This window comes from Amia ocellicauda, chromosome 20, assembly GCF_036373705.1.
Source record: "Amia ocellicauda isolate fAmiCal2 chromosome 20, fAmiCal2.hap1, whole genome shotgun sequence".
Classification (NCBI taxonomy): Eukaryota; Metazoa; Chordata; class Actinopteri; order Amiiformes; family Amiidae; genus Amia; species Amia ocellicauda.
In genome coordinates this window covers 22312811-22329916 of record NC_089869.1, presented here as the reverse complement: position 1 = coordinate 22329916, position 17106 = coordinate 22312811, and the positions used below count along the sequence as shown (strand labels likewise).

The following is a 17106-nucleotide window of genomic DNA, read 5'->3' as shown; positions in this document are numbered from 1 at the left end:
TATTTATCTCTTGCCATTTGATCTTTTGGCACGATTACATTTGGTCTCCATTTCTCATTATATATATATTAAAAACAAGTCCTTAAAAATACTGTACATGCCATCTTGTACAAAATATAAGATTAATTAGGTAAATGTAATTGCAACTGAAGCTTTTTACAAGGTTCCACTTTAAAGTATTACTAAAGCATTTATTTGGGGTTGTACTAGTTCTGTCTTAACTGTGTCACCTTAAACAATAATCGTACCTGTCCGAACCTCACTGCTGCTACTACTGGCACTACAGCAGGCGTCAGGGGAGACTTCAGTCACAGGGGCTTTTTAAAAGACATGCATATGCTGCTCTGCATCCATGCTCAATGTACTATTATTAGAGGAAAGGGTCTAAAACAAACAATACAAATAATATTTCTACATGTACACTACCTTATTAGAAAACCTACAATTTTCCAGTTTTAACTGACATTTCCACAGTTAATATCTCAATGTACTCTGAAATTAAAGCAAAGAACAAATAAACAACTGGAGATAAAAAAAAAAAAATCATAGAATCGTTTTGTTTAACAAAATGCAACCCCTTAAACTGACAAACCCCTCTGGTACCCCACACCAAATCTGTGCGCTTCTCTTTAATCCCATGTGCGCTCTTCACTGTTGTGTTGTTTGCCAAGTGTTTGGTATCCCATGAAATCGGAGACCCTCAGCTTTCTAACGATGTGAAGCACTCTCTCATGTGAAAAATGTGTTTTTTATACCCCCCCGCATATTTAGCATTTTTGTAAACACTTGTATGTTTATAATTTGTATTTCCTTAAATATTGTTTTTAGCAGATTGCATACAGATTACATACAGAATATTAACACAACAATATGACATTTCGGGTTAAAAAACCATGTTACATGCGGCTAATTGTGGTCTTCCATGGCCAGATTACTGCCTGTGAAAATAATTAGGAAAACATTGAAATAACATACAAGCATACCGTATCGTCATTGGCAAAATAATTTATTTGGAAAATATGAGGGTCACACAGCCACAAATTAAATTAAGATATTTGTCACGGCCAGGACACGGCCAGGAGGTTCGGACCCAAGTGCGGAAGCACAGGGGAGGGCAAAAAGTCGGAGAGAGGCAAGGGGTCAAAACCAGCAAACAGAGTCCAGAGGGAGATCCAGTTATTAAACAAGCAGGGAGGTCAGTACACAGGCAAACGTAGCAATACAGGAAATCCAGGAGACAGATCAAAAGGGAGGCAAGGGTCAATGATGCAGGAGTCAGTGGTAAATAACCAGTGCTTGGTGATGCAACTCTGAGAGAATACAATATTTTGCCAACTGTTTGAGGAACAAAGGGGCTGGGAAGAAGGAAGCAGGTAAACAGGCTGGGAGTGCTGGATCAATGGGAGGAGAGGGTGGAAGGAATAAGTGCAGATGGTGTCAGGAATGTCAGTTGGGGGGTGCAGGAATGTGAGTCAGGGTTCAAATGCAGGGGAGGACGACCTCTGGGGGCACACTAGGGAAGTGTGGGGACGATATACAGTGCATCTGGAAAGTATTCACAGCGCTTCACTTTTTCCACATTTAGTTATGTTACATCCTTATTCCAAAATGGATTAAATTCATTATTTTCCTCAAAATTCTACAAACAATAACCCATAATGACAACGTGAAAGAAGTTGGTTTGAAATCTTTGCAAATGTATTAAAAATAAAAAACAAAAAAAGCACATGTAAAGCACACAAAATTGAGCTCAGGTACAACCTTGTTTATTTGTAGCCTCTGACTTCTGGGTATGGCACTCGTACAGGCCAAACTGAGCGTCAGCAGACAGCCTGTCTTAACCAGGCCTTTCCTGCACTGCACATGTGCGGGGCTACCGGGTCAGAAATTGTCATTGATGTTTGGGGGGAATGGGCAAAACAGTTTATGTCTGTGGTATAAACATGTAGTTTTAAGTTTTGCTTTATATACATATGATGTATAATTGACTATGATGAATTATGTATGAAGAAATATGAATGATTATTGTACAGCGGTAGTTGGTATCTGAAGGTGGGCGGGTCTGCCAGCTGAATTGAAGCCTTAGGCAATGTCAGGGTTGAAAAGTCTTATTATTACTCACTTTCTTCAGACACCCTTATCTTGTTCTGAATGATTTATTTCAGCATTTTAATGTTTTAGAAATTATTTTAGAATTGTATTTTATTTTTTAATCAAAAGTATTAACATTTGTTTGATTTCATGTATGTCATGTGAAATACTAATAAAACAGTCACTTCTGATTTAATTTGACTAAATTTTTCTGGATTGAACATAAGCAATCTGCAGTTACTGTACTCGTCATCTGAACACGTTCTTCAGCGGAAGCCAGTTTAATGTTGTTGTGGTGAAGGGGTTGGGCACTCGACACCCTCAGTCACCCTGTGCTTCATGAGATTGGGTGGCATCCGGCCATTGGACTCTCCTTCTTTAATGGCCTTTCTAGGTCTACAGTGGGGTTGTTTGGGATAGCCACCTATTCAAGGAAAGCAGTATCAGTTCATCTGTGCTGCACATCTGGGGTAGGCAATGAATGTCCTCATGGGTCAAGTGCATGTGTTTTTCACTGCAGTAGCTACCTAACTGGCTTCAGTAGACCAATATAACCCGTTTTAGAAATCTGTGGATGTAGATTTCCATTGTCGAACAACACCCAGCACTACTTCTAAAAGCAGGTTTGAGAGACGAGAATCGTTTTTGTAATGTGCAGGTTCTTCTATGCAAGCAATTTGTCCGGGAAGTGTGTGGACTAAAGGAAATAACCCTCTTGTGACATGACGGTGTGGCTGGTGGGAGTGCAGGTAACTCAGTGTCCCACATCGTGAATATAAAGCAGAATCTTGTGCCTTTTGCAAGACTGTATAGTATTTAGTGAGAAAGCAGGACTGAAAGACATTACATTTTATTTTGTGTGCAATATTTTACAGAGATGTATCAATTAGGTTGCCTTTAAATACAAAGACGCATTCATCAATAGAAATATTTTTTTATACAAAGAATGTTTTTTTTCTTTAAATTTAAATAATGCAATTTTAGAATATGTATTATCATCGAGCATTGTAGAAAAAAAATAATCGGTGCCAGATATATCACCTCGACTCAGCTGCTCGTCCAGTCACTGGTCCTCTCCCGCCTGGATACTGCAACTCCCTCCTGGCCGGCCTGCCTGCAACTACTACCCGCCGCTCCAGCTCATCCAGAACTCTGCGGCTCGTCTGGTGTCTCTCTGCCCCGATTCACACGCTACTCCACTGCTCCGCTCCCTCCACTGGCTCCCGATAGCAGCACGCATTCAGTTCAAGACATTGACCCTCACCTACCGCTGTCTCGACCACACTGCACCAAGCTACCTTCAGTCACTCGTCTCTCCATACATCCCCTCCAGACCACTGCGCTCCTCCAGTGCCAGAAGACTAACTCTGCCTCCTCTCCACTCTCCTTCCTCCAGAGCCGCTCCTTCTCATCCCTGAACCCTAAATGGTGGAACGACCTGCCCACCGAAGTCAAAACAGCAGAGTCCCTGACCTCATTCCGGCGCTTACTCAAGACACATCTTTTCAGACAGTACTTGTAATATTAGTCCTCTATCCCTGCTAGATAGCACTTCACAGTTTTTATGCTCCTTGTGTTTTTAATTTGTTTCCTCCTTGCTCCCTTTCCCGTAGCCCTTGACTGTGACCCTACATATTGACAGCACTTAGCTTTTACCGTCCAGGATGTAGGACCTCACTTACTGTACTTGCTTGTTTAAATTGTAAATTGGTATTTGTAAAATGTATTTTGAATTGCTATGTTTAGTTTAATTGAATTTGTAATGATTGATGCCTTTACTCAACTGTATTTTTGCACTTTGTTTTACACTTATGTTGTAAGTTGCCCTGGATAAGGGTGTCTGCCAAGAAATAAAAATAATAATAATAATAATGTGTCCCCTGGTTCAAAGAGAGCTCAAAACATCTACTTGTTGGTGCAGTTTTTTGTTTATGCAAACTGGCAATGCAATAAAATAAAAGCATCATTTCCAGTGCCACAGCGTTTAAGGATGCCAGTACAATAAATATGCATACAAAACTGATTTGAATGTGTCATGTTATAGTACATTACATCTAGAACATAAATAATAATAATACCGGGTCGGAATATGCCATAGATGTTTGGGGGGAATGGGTAAAACAGTTTATGCCTGTGGAATTAAAATGTAGTTTTAAGTTTTGATTTATATTAAATATTTTATATACTGTAAAAGATTGTAACCTTTCTTCCCATTACACAATGATGTGTTTTAATTGTGCCCCTTTCTCTTGATCCGTTTATCACATAATTTGATGGATATATTGGTTTAAAACGGACCCTATTACTATTACAACCAGCTAATACTTGTAATAAGTATATCCACACATACATAAATAGCTGTAAAGTTCAAATTCAATATTGTTACTTGATTCAGAACAAGTCCTTTTTAATGAACATTCATTTTCAGTTGAATCAATACGTTCTCCATCATCGATAAGTCTGGCTGGCCTGTTCTTCATTTTTATGAAAGACATTCCTGGTGGCAGAGCAATACAATTCATTTGAAGGACTAAAATAATCTGGTACTGGTACAAAATAATGTAAAAACCACTTCCAGAATTTCCATATATATGTGTGTGTTTGTGTAGCTAGCTTATAAGGATAACCCACAACTGTGACATGTTGTCCATCCATCCCTCAGCCCATCATAAAACAATGAGGCAAATGGCTCACAATAGAGACAGCAACAGATGTGGATTCACAGTGCAGTATCTAATACAGAAACCTCCCGTATGAGCACGACAGCTGTTTTCTGTGTCTCTGGCCGGCTCTTCTGTGTAAATACACGAAATAACCACAGCTAGGAAATAAATAGAAAGCTGAGCTCATGATCCGGCTGCAGGTGAAACATTGCTGGATTAAACAATAACTCGTACATGTTAAGAAGGGGTGTCTCTAATACAATCCAGGCGCATTGTGTTAAAAATAACTTGTGTTTTAAGAGAAAGCTTTGATTATGAGACGAGGCAGGTTTTCATTACATCGATAGGGAGACACGGGAACTCACAATCCCACAATGCACCGCTGCTGGTAAACAGGAAGTGCCCTGCTCAGCAGGCGGAGCGGCCTGTGCTGACAGAGATGGAGGCGGCCGGGGGCTCACATGGGTGCCAGGCCGGAGAAGAGGCGTCTGTTGCGGAGGACTTTACACCGTCAAAGTTGGGCACGAAAGAGTAGTACGTAAACAGCGACAGCGTGTAGGACTGCGACTTATATATACCGTCCGATCAATTCACATTGCTTAACAGTACACATGTGAGGGGGCTGCACACTGTCTTGAGTGTGCAGGCAGCCACACACAACTAATTGTGCTTTCATTCAGCCGCTCAGACACGACACCATTAACACCTCTGCATTAAAAGCGTCCCACAGGTAGAATTAAGTGTAACTGCGATATATCATTTTTGCTTTAAGCTTGGTTTCATTTTAGGACAGGGCTTGGAGTGCATTAATAACCCCTGCTCTGTCTTGTGCGTTTAAAGCTGGGATGACGCCTACAAGCGAGAGCTGCAGAGTTTCAAAGAGATGGGAGACGTCGGCGAGGTCTGGTAATGATGCCTGCTGTCGGTGTGCCGAGGGGGGCAATGTCTCTTTGATTGGACCTGCAGGGCAACATGCTGACTGCAAGGGGCGCTGTGGAGTCGTCACCCGTCTCTGCTTCAGCAGTGCATAGACACATGACACCGTGTCCAGTGGAGAGGAGCCCATTCCCCCATCGTGCTCGTTTGGTGTCCATTAATAACTAAGTGATCAAGGATCCTATCCAGTCTGTTTTTGAATGTTCCCAAATTGTCTCTTCAGCCACATCGCTGGGGAGTTTGTTCAGATTGTGACGCCTCTCTGTGTGAAGAAGTGTCTCCTGTTTTCTGTCTCGAATGCCCTGAAGCCCAATTTCCATTTGTGTCCCCGGGTGCGTGTGTCCCTGCTGATCTGGAAAAGCTCCTCTGGTTTGATGTGGTCGATGCCTTTCATGATTTTGAATTAGTAGTAATTTTCCCTGGGAGTAGGTAGTCCCGTTTGATATCTCTCCTATAACCTTATGGCCACTCAACGTTTGGTATCCAGGTACAGCTTCTTCCGAGCTTTAATCGTCTGTTTCCAGACGTGCCATGGGCTTGTGATCACCAGAGTGTGATATCCACTCGGGGAAAAGCGTGCATTAGAGTTGAATCTGTGGATCTGCATGTTTCACGTCATCTCTGCATTTGATTAAGTGAATAATCAATTAATATTTGCAGGTTTGGAGAGGAAAGTATGGACCGTGTTGTCAGGTGGCTGGAGAAGGAAGAGATCCCCCATGATGCAGCAGTTCTTGATATTGGCACAGGAAATGGAGTTTTCCTCGTGGAACTGGTAAATCTCTCCCACATTCACAGCCCTGGTGATACTTGTGTTTTTACAGACAGGTGTCCCATCTTCCTTACCGCTCAACAGTCGTTCATTTCATCCCACCCCTGTGCGTGTAATACTGCCATCTGGTAACACTACTGTCTGTAACTTATCAATGGATAATAACACTACTGCAGCTCCCAGTGATTTGTTTGCTGGCTTTGCATACAACGGTTCCGGCGGTGTTGGGCTTGTGCTTGTGCTGCTGACGGCGTGTGCTTCATGTGCAACAGCAGGACCTGTGTTACGTGATGGCCTGAAACCTCCCTTTGTTTTTCTTTTAGGCTAAATGTGGATTCACGAACCTAACGGGAATAGATTATTCAGCTGTTTCAGTAGAGCTTGCCAAAAATATACTGAAGAAGGAGGGACTGTCGCAAGTTAAAGTGCAGGTAAATTCTCCCTAAGATACAGAAAATGAACATTTTGACAAGTTTGTTGTGTTTTCTTGTTTTGCGGTCATTTGTTTCTGTTCCACTGCCTCCATTCCCATTGTGTTTTCAAAATCAGGTTAAGAAGTATTTATTTGATCAGATCACCTTCTGAAGGTTATAAGCTAGTATAGGTTATATCTTCTCTGTCGTTAAAACTCAAGCTTCACGCCATGAGTAACTACATCGTTATGAAAGGTGAAGAAACCACGGCGTGTCATCTGATGAGTGAGCTGTAGGTGGCAGTGTCTCTCTTGTTTCGCCGAGACCCCACAGTGCACTGAACAGCTGACCTGCCTGCAGTGTCGCATTGTGTGCAGTGGCGGAACTAGAGTTTTATACAGGGGGTGGCCAAGGCTACTTCAGGGGGTCCATAGACCATGACAGAAAATTAGTGTGTAACCCTAACCTGGCATCTAAGAAGCATGAATGAATCCTATGATTGCTGATTAGAGGTAGAAGTGATAATTCTTTTAACCCGGAGTTGTTCAATGTGGCAGATAGTGTTGTCCAAAAAGGGTTACTGGTGGTGGTAGACTGGGTGCTTGTGACTCGCCACAGGTAGGGAGCTGCTCTGAGGTCCGTTGGTGCTGCAAGGGCTGGGGTCTGTGTGCACCTGATCTGCCTGTTTGTGCTTCTTTAAAAATAAGTCTGATATCTCTCCCTTTCTTTTCATGTTTAATCGACTCTATGCAAAAATAAGACAGTCTATGGCTACATCTAAGCATCCAATTACCCACATTTTAGTCCAATCTCAATCTTAATTACAAATCCCACAACTACCAGCCTATGTTACTAGTTAGATCATGGCTAGCCCTACTCTGCCATAAGTAACTTAGGTAGCTATAATTTCTAACACCTTTACGATAGCAAACAGGCAAATTGTGGTAATCCTTTGAGTGACATTAACAGATTGATAATAACAATTGTTCGTTTTGAGTTCAAGTACGAAAATCTAACCGAGTTAATGGATTTCAAATTGCTAAATATTAACTTGCTGAACACTGACAGCTGTAGCCTACTAGTTACCCGACATTAGATAAACATTCATATACTGTAACTTACCACACTGCACTGTATATGTGTGTATTACTAGCACAGATGTGAACATAATGTTAGGCTAAACTGGGAACCAATCACTCTTATCTGATTAACTGTCTGTTAATGGAGCCAAAGGTCTAATGTTAACTTACACAGTGGCTCAACTTTCGTAAAAGTGCAGGAAACCTAAACCCAATGCTAAAAGAGACCTTAAGAAAGGGATCAGGAAAGCAAAGAGGGAAATAGAAAGAAACATAGCTCTTGGAGCTAAAACTAATGCAAAGAGCTTTTTCAATATTACAGCAGCAAGAGGCCAATAATGGAGGAAGTGAAACAGATAAAGGGCAACAATGGAAGCATCTTGGAAAACGAACAAGAAGTGGCAAATGTTCTCTGACTATTTCACAGAGGTTTTTACAAAAGAAAAAACAGATAACATGGAAATTACAGGCCAATCAGTCTCACCTGCATCACCTGTAAAATGTTGGAAAAAATGATTAGACAAAAAATGGAGGGTAGAGGGATTATGAACTGGTTGATGTCTAGGAAACAGAGGGTGTTGATTAGAGGAGTCGCTTCTAACTGGAGTGAGGTTGTTAGTGGAGTTCCACAGGGATCAGTACTAGGGCCTTTGCTTTTTCTTATCTATATTAATGATCTGGACTCTGGGATAGTTAGCAAACTTGTCAAATTTGCAGATGATACTGAAATAGGTGGCTCAGCAGATACAATCTCTACAGCACAGGCTATTCAGAGGGACTTAGATAATATTCAGTTGTGGGCGACACCTGGCAGATGAAATTCAATGTGCAAGGTATTACATGCAGGTAACAAAAATGTCCACTACAATTACACTATGGGAGGAATAGAACTAGATTAAGTAACGCATGAGAAAGACCTAGGAGTCTATGTGGACTCCTCACTTTCTCCATCCAAACAATGTGGGAAGCAATAAAAAAGGCAAACACAATGTTAGGGTATATTGTCAAAAGTGTAGAATTGAGAACAAGGGCAGTGATGTTCAGACTGTACAATGCACTAGTTAGAGCTCATCTGGATACTGTGGACAGTTCTGGGCTCCACACTTCAAGAAAGATATCGCTGCTCTAGAGGCAGTTCAGAGGAGAGCAACCAGACTTATTCCAGGTCTGAAGGGAATGTCCTACTGAGAGACTGAGGACCTGAACCTTTTCACCCTGGAACAGAGGAGACTACGTGGGGACTTGATCCAAGTCTTCAAAATCATGAAGGGCATCGACCACATCAAACCAGAGGAGCTTTTCCAGATCAGCAGGGACACACGCACCCGGGACACAAATGGAAATTGGGCTTCAAGGCATTCAAGACAGAAAACAGGAGACACTTCTTCACACAGTCGTCACAATCTGAACAAACTCCCCAGCGATGTGGCTGAAGAGACAATTTGGGAACATTCAGGAACAGACTGGATAGGATCCTTGATCACCGAGTTATTAATGGACACCAAACGAACACGATGGGGAGAATGGCCTCCTCTCGATTGGACACTTTCTTATGTTCTTAAACCATAAGACTTACTTCAAATATGATGTTTTTGCCAATCACGAAAAGAGCTGGTGGAGCTGTGGAAATATTCTCTTCTCGTTCTTGTATGTTCTTCTTCTTCTTCTTCTGTATCCAACGTTAATATTCTCTCTTCCTCGTCCTCGATTTGAAAAATGCACCACCGAACGTCAAAATAAATGCTTCTTTCAACAAGAGGTGAAATGAGATGTCAATCAGCATCTGATCTGCCAGTAGCGAATGAAATTTTGCGGTGGCACCCGGGGTGCTCCGCCAGTGATTGTGTGGCCCTACATGGCTTTCGCACTGTCCCAATACCCCTGTGTCTGAGAGCTGGTTCGCTCCTCACAGTTTTCCACACTCAACACTCGAGTTTCTGCCTTGCCTTGTCAGATGGCATATGGTACTTACCGAGTACTTACACAATTGGGAACTCTGTGAAAGCCGGGGACTCTTGACATTCAGTCTTGCATCCGTGTCGCAGAATGAACACGTGCCACATAGTGTCGATATTTTTTACGCAGTGAAAAAGTGTTATGACAGCAGCCTGCGCAGAGTGGAAGTCAAAGTTTCCTTTAAACGGGGAGGTTGCACTCTGATTAATAACACAGACAGGACATACTTAAAGAATGTAGGTTTCTTTAATAAGTAGGAATTAAAAATGGAAATGAAATCTTAAAGCACGCTCTGTTTTTTTGCTGCTTTGCTGTTGTTATTCTTAGAAACCTCTTGGCAGTTTAGTTTTTCTTCACCTCTCTACCAGCCGAATCGTATTTTTGTTCATTTCCTCCACTCCTCCGACCCAGACTACAGGCCGGGCCATTCACGGGCCTCTGCAGGGGCAGCCCGGCCGCCCTCTGTTTGCAGGGAACTCGGGTTTGTTTGCTCTTCAGGGAGGAAGAGGGGGGAAAATTGGAAGGTGTTAAGAAGGTAACCTTGGCAAAAAGCACTTGCGCCGCCCCTCACACAGGAATGAATGTACTTCTGCAATGCTTTTCTTTCCTGCTAGTTTGATATTTCTCCCTCTCTCTAGCTTATATACCTGCATTTCCCAGATTAATCTCTTTCAGTATCACTCGTGCATTCCAGCGTTCCTAGCATATCGAACGTGTGTCTTTGTAAGGAGGCAGATACCAGGATTTATTGCATAACCGTGAAGTAAATATTGCGTAGGGCTTCTTATGGCGTCTTGGAGTGTCACCCACAGTCAAAATACATACAACTGAGTATGTTTTAACCTCGGCTTACATGGTGAGAGTGCGGTGGCAGGTGGTTAGTTTGTGCCGTTTGCTTCGTGTGGTGTTGCCAGATAAGGCCCCGTTCATTCGACCTGTGTCGGGGAAAGGGGAGAACTGGCTTGCCGGGCCGGACTGGTCAGGGCTGAGGTGCCATTGGGACAAATCATTGGAAAAATATCAACCATTGCTTTGTTTTTTTTATAATAAGGCCCTTTATCTTTCATCGATTGTGATTTAAATTAACTTATTTTTGGTGTGTGTGTGCACTGTGATTTTATTATTATTATTATTATTATTATTATTTTTGTCATTTAGCAGATGCTCTTATCCAGGGCGACTTACATTTGTACCCATTTATACAGCTGGGCATTTTACTGGAGCAATCTAAGTGAAGTACCTTGCTCAAGGGTATAACAGCACTGCCCCACCTGGGATTTGAATCCACAAGCTTCCTGTCATGAGTCCAGAGCCCTAACCACTACTCCACAGTGCTGCCATGATTTGCATAAATCCCCCCAGGCTGCCCTCGATTCAATACGGCTGGGGTCCGATAAAGTCTGATTGGCTCTCACTGTCTCCTGCTTGATATGTCTTTTTATTCCAGGAAGAGGACTTCCTGAGCCCGTCCCCCTCGCTGCGCGGGTTCGCCGTGTGCATCGACAAGGGGACGTTCGACGCCATCAGCCTAAACCCCGATGGGGCTGTCCGGGCCAGGGAGCGCTACGTCCAGGCCCTGCGCTCGGTGCTCTCTCCGGGGGGGCTTTTCCTCATCACGTCCTGCAACTGGACCAGAGAGCAGCTGCTGAACATGTTCGGCCAGGGTGAGGGAACACCGGGGATGTTCAGACAGGGTATACCACAGACCAGCACCAAACCAGATCCTCTCCAAGGTTGTCTTGGCGAGATGTTGTCCAATGATTTATTATTTTAAAACTGTATCCTCTCCCTGTTAAGCCTACTTCAGTTCTTCTTTGAAAGACTGCGACACAATAGATGTCCTAACCAGGAGGAGATCCCTCTGTGTCCTTCAATAAGAGTTCCTCATTTCAACAGTCTGTTTCTGCCTGGCTTTCGTTCCAGCTGAGCCCTGGCTTCCTTAATTTACAACTCTAACGGGGTTTTCCTATTTATAATTATTATTTTTCAGACGATCGCTGTCACAGGACGGGTGAAGCTCATTATTATGTCTGTTTTGGTATCAGTGAAGTAAGCTGGGAGAGCTCAGCTGGAACAAAACCCATAATGGAGGTCTCAGGACCCCCCCTACACACACACACACACAAACACACCCATGATTGTCTGACTGTTTCCCACTACCCCCCGCCTCTAGGGTTCGAGCTGAAGCAGGAGCTCCCCACACCACGCTTCCAGTTTGGCGGCCGGACAGGGAACAGCGTGACGGCTCTTGTTCTGCAGCAACGGCAGTGAGAGGCCGTAAAGACGTCGGCTGGTCTCCCATCTGCAGGTTTATGGGGTTTATTGCGGCCATAATGGAAGAGCAAATACAATTCAGGTCAACAGACGAGGCACCGGTTAGTTGCAGAGGTCCTCTCAGCAGCCACACGATAAAGGTCATCGAACTTCCCCTTTCGGCGCGGCTGAGCGGTGATCTTCACAGCGGGTGTGGGTTAATAGGCCTGATCTCTAATAAGGGTGTTCTGTTTTATGGAAAACCTTGATTATGTAAATTATATACAGTGTTTCCACCTACTGGACTTTGATCTTTGTCCACAGGACTTCAGAACCTCGTTGTGGAAAAGATTTGTACTTGATTGCCATTCTGCCTGTGGGACTTTTCATCGAATTTCCTCTGTCTGTGTTTAAATGATCAGTCTTTTGTAGTTCTTGTTTAAAGAAGGATATAAGTTGTACATTTGGAAACGCTGGCCGCTGTGGTGTGGTCTAGTGTCCATCGTTCAGCATTTCATAGTGTCGTTAACTAAATTAAAAACAAATGTGATGGAGCGATTAACAGCACGGGCAAGTGTTTACATGCATGGCATTGATTCTGTGTGCCCCAAAAGAAATACAAAAGACCGAGATCCGTCCTGACACGACGGTGCGTCCTCTTTTTCTTTAAAACACACTCCCTCTTCCCCTATTGAAACTCCACGAGAGTAATTCGAACAACCGTACAGAATCTCAGGGTCAGTGATCATTGAAATATTTGTCACTTGCCAAGTGGACCTATAGTGAAAGCCTCGGAGCGACAGCAGCTTGCAATAGCCCCTGGGAGAGTTCTGAGGGGCACCCGAGCTGCAGGTGGAGTGTGTGTGTGTGTGTGTGTGTGTACAGGTGTGTGACGTGTTGACATTGTGCCTTTAGGACAAACAGCGGGGGCCAGTGCCTGCAGTTCAGAGGGGCAGTTGGTGTCTGCAGTGCCGGGCTATATTTGGAGATTGAGTTCCTCTTGGCTCCACTGTTCACTGAATCTACAGCTGCTTCAACCCACCCCAAGCAAAGTGTGTACCCCCCCCAGCTGTCTTTGCCCCTATTTTTCTCTGACGGGGGGGAAGAAACTCCACAAACCACACCGTTGACTTGAAACCACAGTTTGTTTCTTTTAAAGTCTGTTTTGACTGGGGAGGGGGTGTTTCACTTCATCTTTGCGGACTCTGACCTACCTGGTGAATGTAGATGTTATATAGAATTATATAGAATATAGCTGACAAAGCACAGTGAGATGTATATTGGTGCCGTGGGATGTGGAAGCAGGGCCAGGGGGAACACGTCCTTGTGATGGTTTTCCCGTAGTCCGCCCTGCCGCCGTGACTTAAGATGTCCCACAGAGACTTTGGCAAAGAGAGATTTCAGGACTTAACCTGAGGCGCTGAGGGCCTCACACCTACAGCAACGTCCGCTCGTATGTTTAAGGTGCATGGGTTTGTGCTGCAGGAAATACTCTGTGAGTTTGTTTAGCTTTTACATCATAGCCACTTGTAGGGACTTGGGTTTTGGTCTGACAACAACTGAATGAGCTTTTAAAGCTTTTCTCTCCGGTGGAAACGTTTGCTTCTGATTGTAAAAAAACAATAGTGTAGTTAATATTACTGTATAGTTGTTTAATATGGTTCATTCAGTGCCTGTTCGTATGTAGCTTGTAGAGTCTTCCTTGGAAATCCTTGTTTTTATGCACTGAAGGCTTATTTAAAAGTCTGGTAGAAAATTCCCCTGGAAAAAAAGCCTGACACCACTGCCATGTCCTTCCGTCACCCAGGCCTGCTGTCTATAAAGAGGGCGATGACCGCACCGCAGATCTTATTGTACCGTGTGGACAAGGTCGGTGAGAGTATCGCTGAGGGTAACAAGTCTGAACAAGCGTCGACAAGAGGTTATCGAAATCCAATGCCCTTCGTGGTATTTCTAGTAACATCTGCACATATGTCAATAAACACAGAGACTCGGTCTAACCAGACATTTAAATAAATTGCAAGTGACTCTTTTCTTTGGATATAAAAATAGTTAATTCAAAAATTGCCTGCCATGTGGAACTTATGATCTAATAATCCCCACACAGCCCTTCGTTTTAACCTTTCAGTTTCCCCTTTCTTTTTTCTCCGACCCGCTGTGGGAGACTCAATCATTCTGCTACTGGATGGCAGATTAAAACACCTTTTTCTGCTAACGGTACAACAGGTATTTTCCCCTCCAGGCTCGACAAACAAACACAAAACAGAAGAGAGTCGGTGTTATATTTATACATCTAGAACACTTTTTATTTGCTGCCGTCCTGAACCACCGAGTTTCTTTTCTTGTTTTTAAACCATTGAAGCAAGAAGCTGTTGATTAAGACTGAAACTACTGACGTTATCCTGGTAGAACTGTGGTTAACAAACACAACACAGCGAAACGTCTCCGACACCCGATCTGGACATTTCTCTTGTAATTGCAGACTGGAGCATGAATTTCGAGGTGTTTTTGTGTCAGCACAGTGCAGTTACGTGCCTCGGGACACACTTTATCTGCCTCAAAATAATCGTAGATTATTGTATACATGCAAGATTTGTATAAAGTGGTGGCTTCACAGGGCACAGACTTCTGAATATACTGCAATTATTGTTTGCTGCTTTGTTCAGAAGCTTTACTAAATTTATTTTTTACACCCCCAGAGGTAAGGAGTTTTTTTTACAGCTCTGGAAATGAAGAGCTGCTGTGATTAACTGTGCTACCATGTGCCTGTACTTAGTCCATAAATAAGTTTTTCAAATTGCATAAACAGTCATTTCTGGCTTCTGCTTTTGCCATTAATAATTGTCAGCATTCACCCAAATTTGTATTCTGGGCTGGTGGCCCAAGGGAGTCTGTCTTTGCAGGAGTCGAACTCTGAATAAACACGTATAGTAATAACAGACCCACGCGGAGCTGGGGCAGCGCAGGGTTCAACTTGGAGAAACAAGACTTAAGTGCAAATAAATTCTGCAGAGGCATAGAAATGTGCAGAACTTCATTGCAATTCTTTTTTTTTTGCTTACTAAGCATCAATAAAATAAGGGAAAGTAGTCTCAATATTGTCGTACTTGTGTCTGGAATTCTGCAGTAAGTACAGTGCCAAATATGAATTGAATCACTTTATTTTATTTCAGTGAGTCCGTAGTGCCAGGTAGAGACAGAGGGTTAACTGAAATTCTGCGTAGGCCGCTACTGGAAAGTCTTGCTTGTCTGTGCGAGACGCAGGGAGGGTTTGGTGGCGCCACTCCAGGTGCAGCGCACAGCCAGGATCCTTCACACAGGTAACTGTTTCATAAGTTGCTAAGAAACGATGCAACAAATATGGAGGAACGGGGAGGGAATCCTGTCAAACATTGAGTAAGTCCGGTCAAGTCACGTCTTCCAGATAACGACACTCCCCGAGGTCCTGGCAGGGGCTGTCCGCATCCTCTCGCTTATCAGACTCGAAAGGATGCGTGTCGCTTTCCAGGACCTCTGTATTTCTGTGCATCTTCTAGCCAGGGATAAATAGCGGTTGTTTGACTCTTGCAAGTACTAAACCTACTAAACTTTTGAACTGAAGTGATAGGACCAAGACGGGGAATATTCTTGACATTTCATTGACTGCAGTGAACTTTGTGTGTGATTCTGTCTGTCACTGTATGTCCACATTGTTTTTAGTCTGAATAATGCACGTTCATTTGAGCTAATAGAAATGGAAAGCTGTGTGTTCCTCTGCTTTTGCACTTTCGAATCATCAACCGGAGGTTGCAAGGGTTGCCCCGGCCGTCGGCTCCGGGCTGCAGGTGAATGAATACAGCGCTTTATTTGCAGTGTGATGGAGCAAATATTGATGTTTGTCATTCTGTATCCAGGGAAACTGCCTCAAGCATCTTATTAAGGTTTTCGAGGGCTGATTGAATTATTTTCCCAAGGTTGCGGTGCGGTGTGGAGGCAGGACTGATAGCAGCTGAGCATTGCTGGGCTGGGGCAAGAAAAATAAACTGGCAACTCAACAGAGCCCCCCAGTCACTGGCTCCACCAGGCAGGGACCAATGAGGATGGGTACAGAGCCGGGATTGGGGTCAGCCGTGTGCATCCTGGGGTGCCACAGGTTATAAAAGGTTATGGAGAGGCCATGATATTGATTATTATATTAATACTGATATGAATATATTGTTATTGTTAATTATGCTGATGATAATAGACTAACCGGATTCTCAGTGTCTCCACCCACATATTCAGTCGTGTGGGCTGTTATGTGGAAAGTCCCGTCACATGCAGACAACGATCCTTCAGACTTTTATTTTTAGAGCATCAGTGTAGCTCAGTGGCCAAAGCAATGGGACATTTTGGTATGGATGTGGTATTTTGGTATGAATCCGTGAATCATTGGAAACGCCAAAAACAGTCAAATACAGAGAGAGAGAGGGAGAGAAAAGTATTGTTTAACAAAAGATGTTTACCTGTACATTACTGTACATCTCTGCCAGTGTGGCCGGGAATGATAGGGTCAAACTGCTAGACAAAGATCAAATGAATCCAGGGTGTATTTACTACCAGTAGAGCAAGGCTAGGCAAATCGCAAACGGCAAATGCGTTGCGGCTTTAACGACTTCAACGATTTACATGTGCTGCCATAAATTACAGATGGAGCCGATATGAGCCGTGACGCACTGTGCCTGTGCATGCCAGCCGGGCGACACATCAGGTCCGAGGCAAGGAGCGGACTGGACAGCGCCCCCTGGCGGGACAGCAGTTCTCAGTGGCACTAATACATAAAAGAGCGGCCAACACAATTCATGTTGTCATCAGACTGCCCTATCGCCATAAAAACCACCATTATCAATCTGATGAATTATTTAAAACTACTTACTGAGAATAGCGATATGTAATACAGATAGGACTGATCCAGCTACACTAAC

At 43.5% G+C, this 17106-nt stretch overlaps 1 protein-coding gene across 4 annotated transcripts; it reads left to right on the top strand.

Moving 5' to 3' along the window:
• Window positions 1-5142: 5142 nt before the first annotated feature.
• Window positions 5143-12807, top strand: eef1akmt2 (EEF1A lysine methyltransferase 2). 4 transcript variants are annotated; one of them, XM_066693273.1, is made up of 6 exons: window positions 5143-5288; window positions 5595-5655; window positions 6351-6465; window positions 6786-6893; window positions 11358-11574; window positions 12084-12807. In XM_066693273.1, the coding sequence occupies exons 1-6, from the start codon at window positions 5216-5218 to the stop codon at window positions 12179-12181; spliced, it is 672 nt and encodes a 223-aa protein (XP_066549370.1). In that variant the 5' UTR covers window positions 5143-5215; the 3' UTR covers window positions 12182-12807. The 4 variants fall into 4 exon arrangements, with proteins under 4 accessions (XP_066549370.1, XP_066549369.1, XP_066549371.1 ...); XM_066693272.1 differs by having other exon boundaries at window positions 5595-5660; XM_066693274.1 differs by lacking the exon at window positions 5143-5288 and adding an exon at window positions 5295-5484.
• Window positions 12808-17106: the final 4299 nt, after the last annotated feature.

Bases quoted from the DNA above. Each gene is read 5' to 3' on its own strand.
- eef1akmt2 (XM_066693272.1), top strand. From the start codon at position 5,194: ATGGAGGCGGCCGGGGGCTCACATGGGTGCCAGGCCGGAGAAGAGGCG. The intron at 5,289-5,594 runs GTACGTAAACAG...GTGCGTTTAAAG, and splicing joins AAGTTGGGCACGAAAGAGTA to CTGGGATGACGCCTACAAGC. The intron at 5,661-6,350 runs GTAATGATGCCT...TAATATTTGCAG, and splicing joins GGAGACGTCGGCGAGGTCTG to GTTTGGAGAGGAAAGTATGG.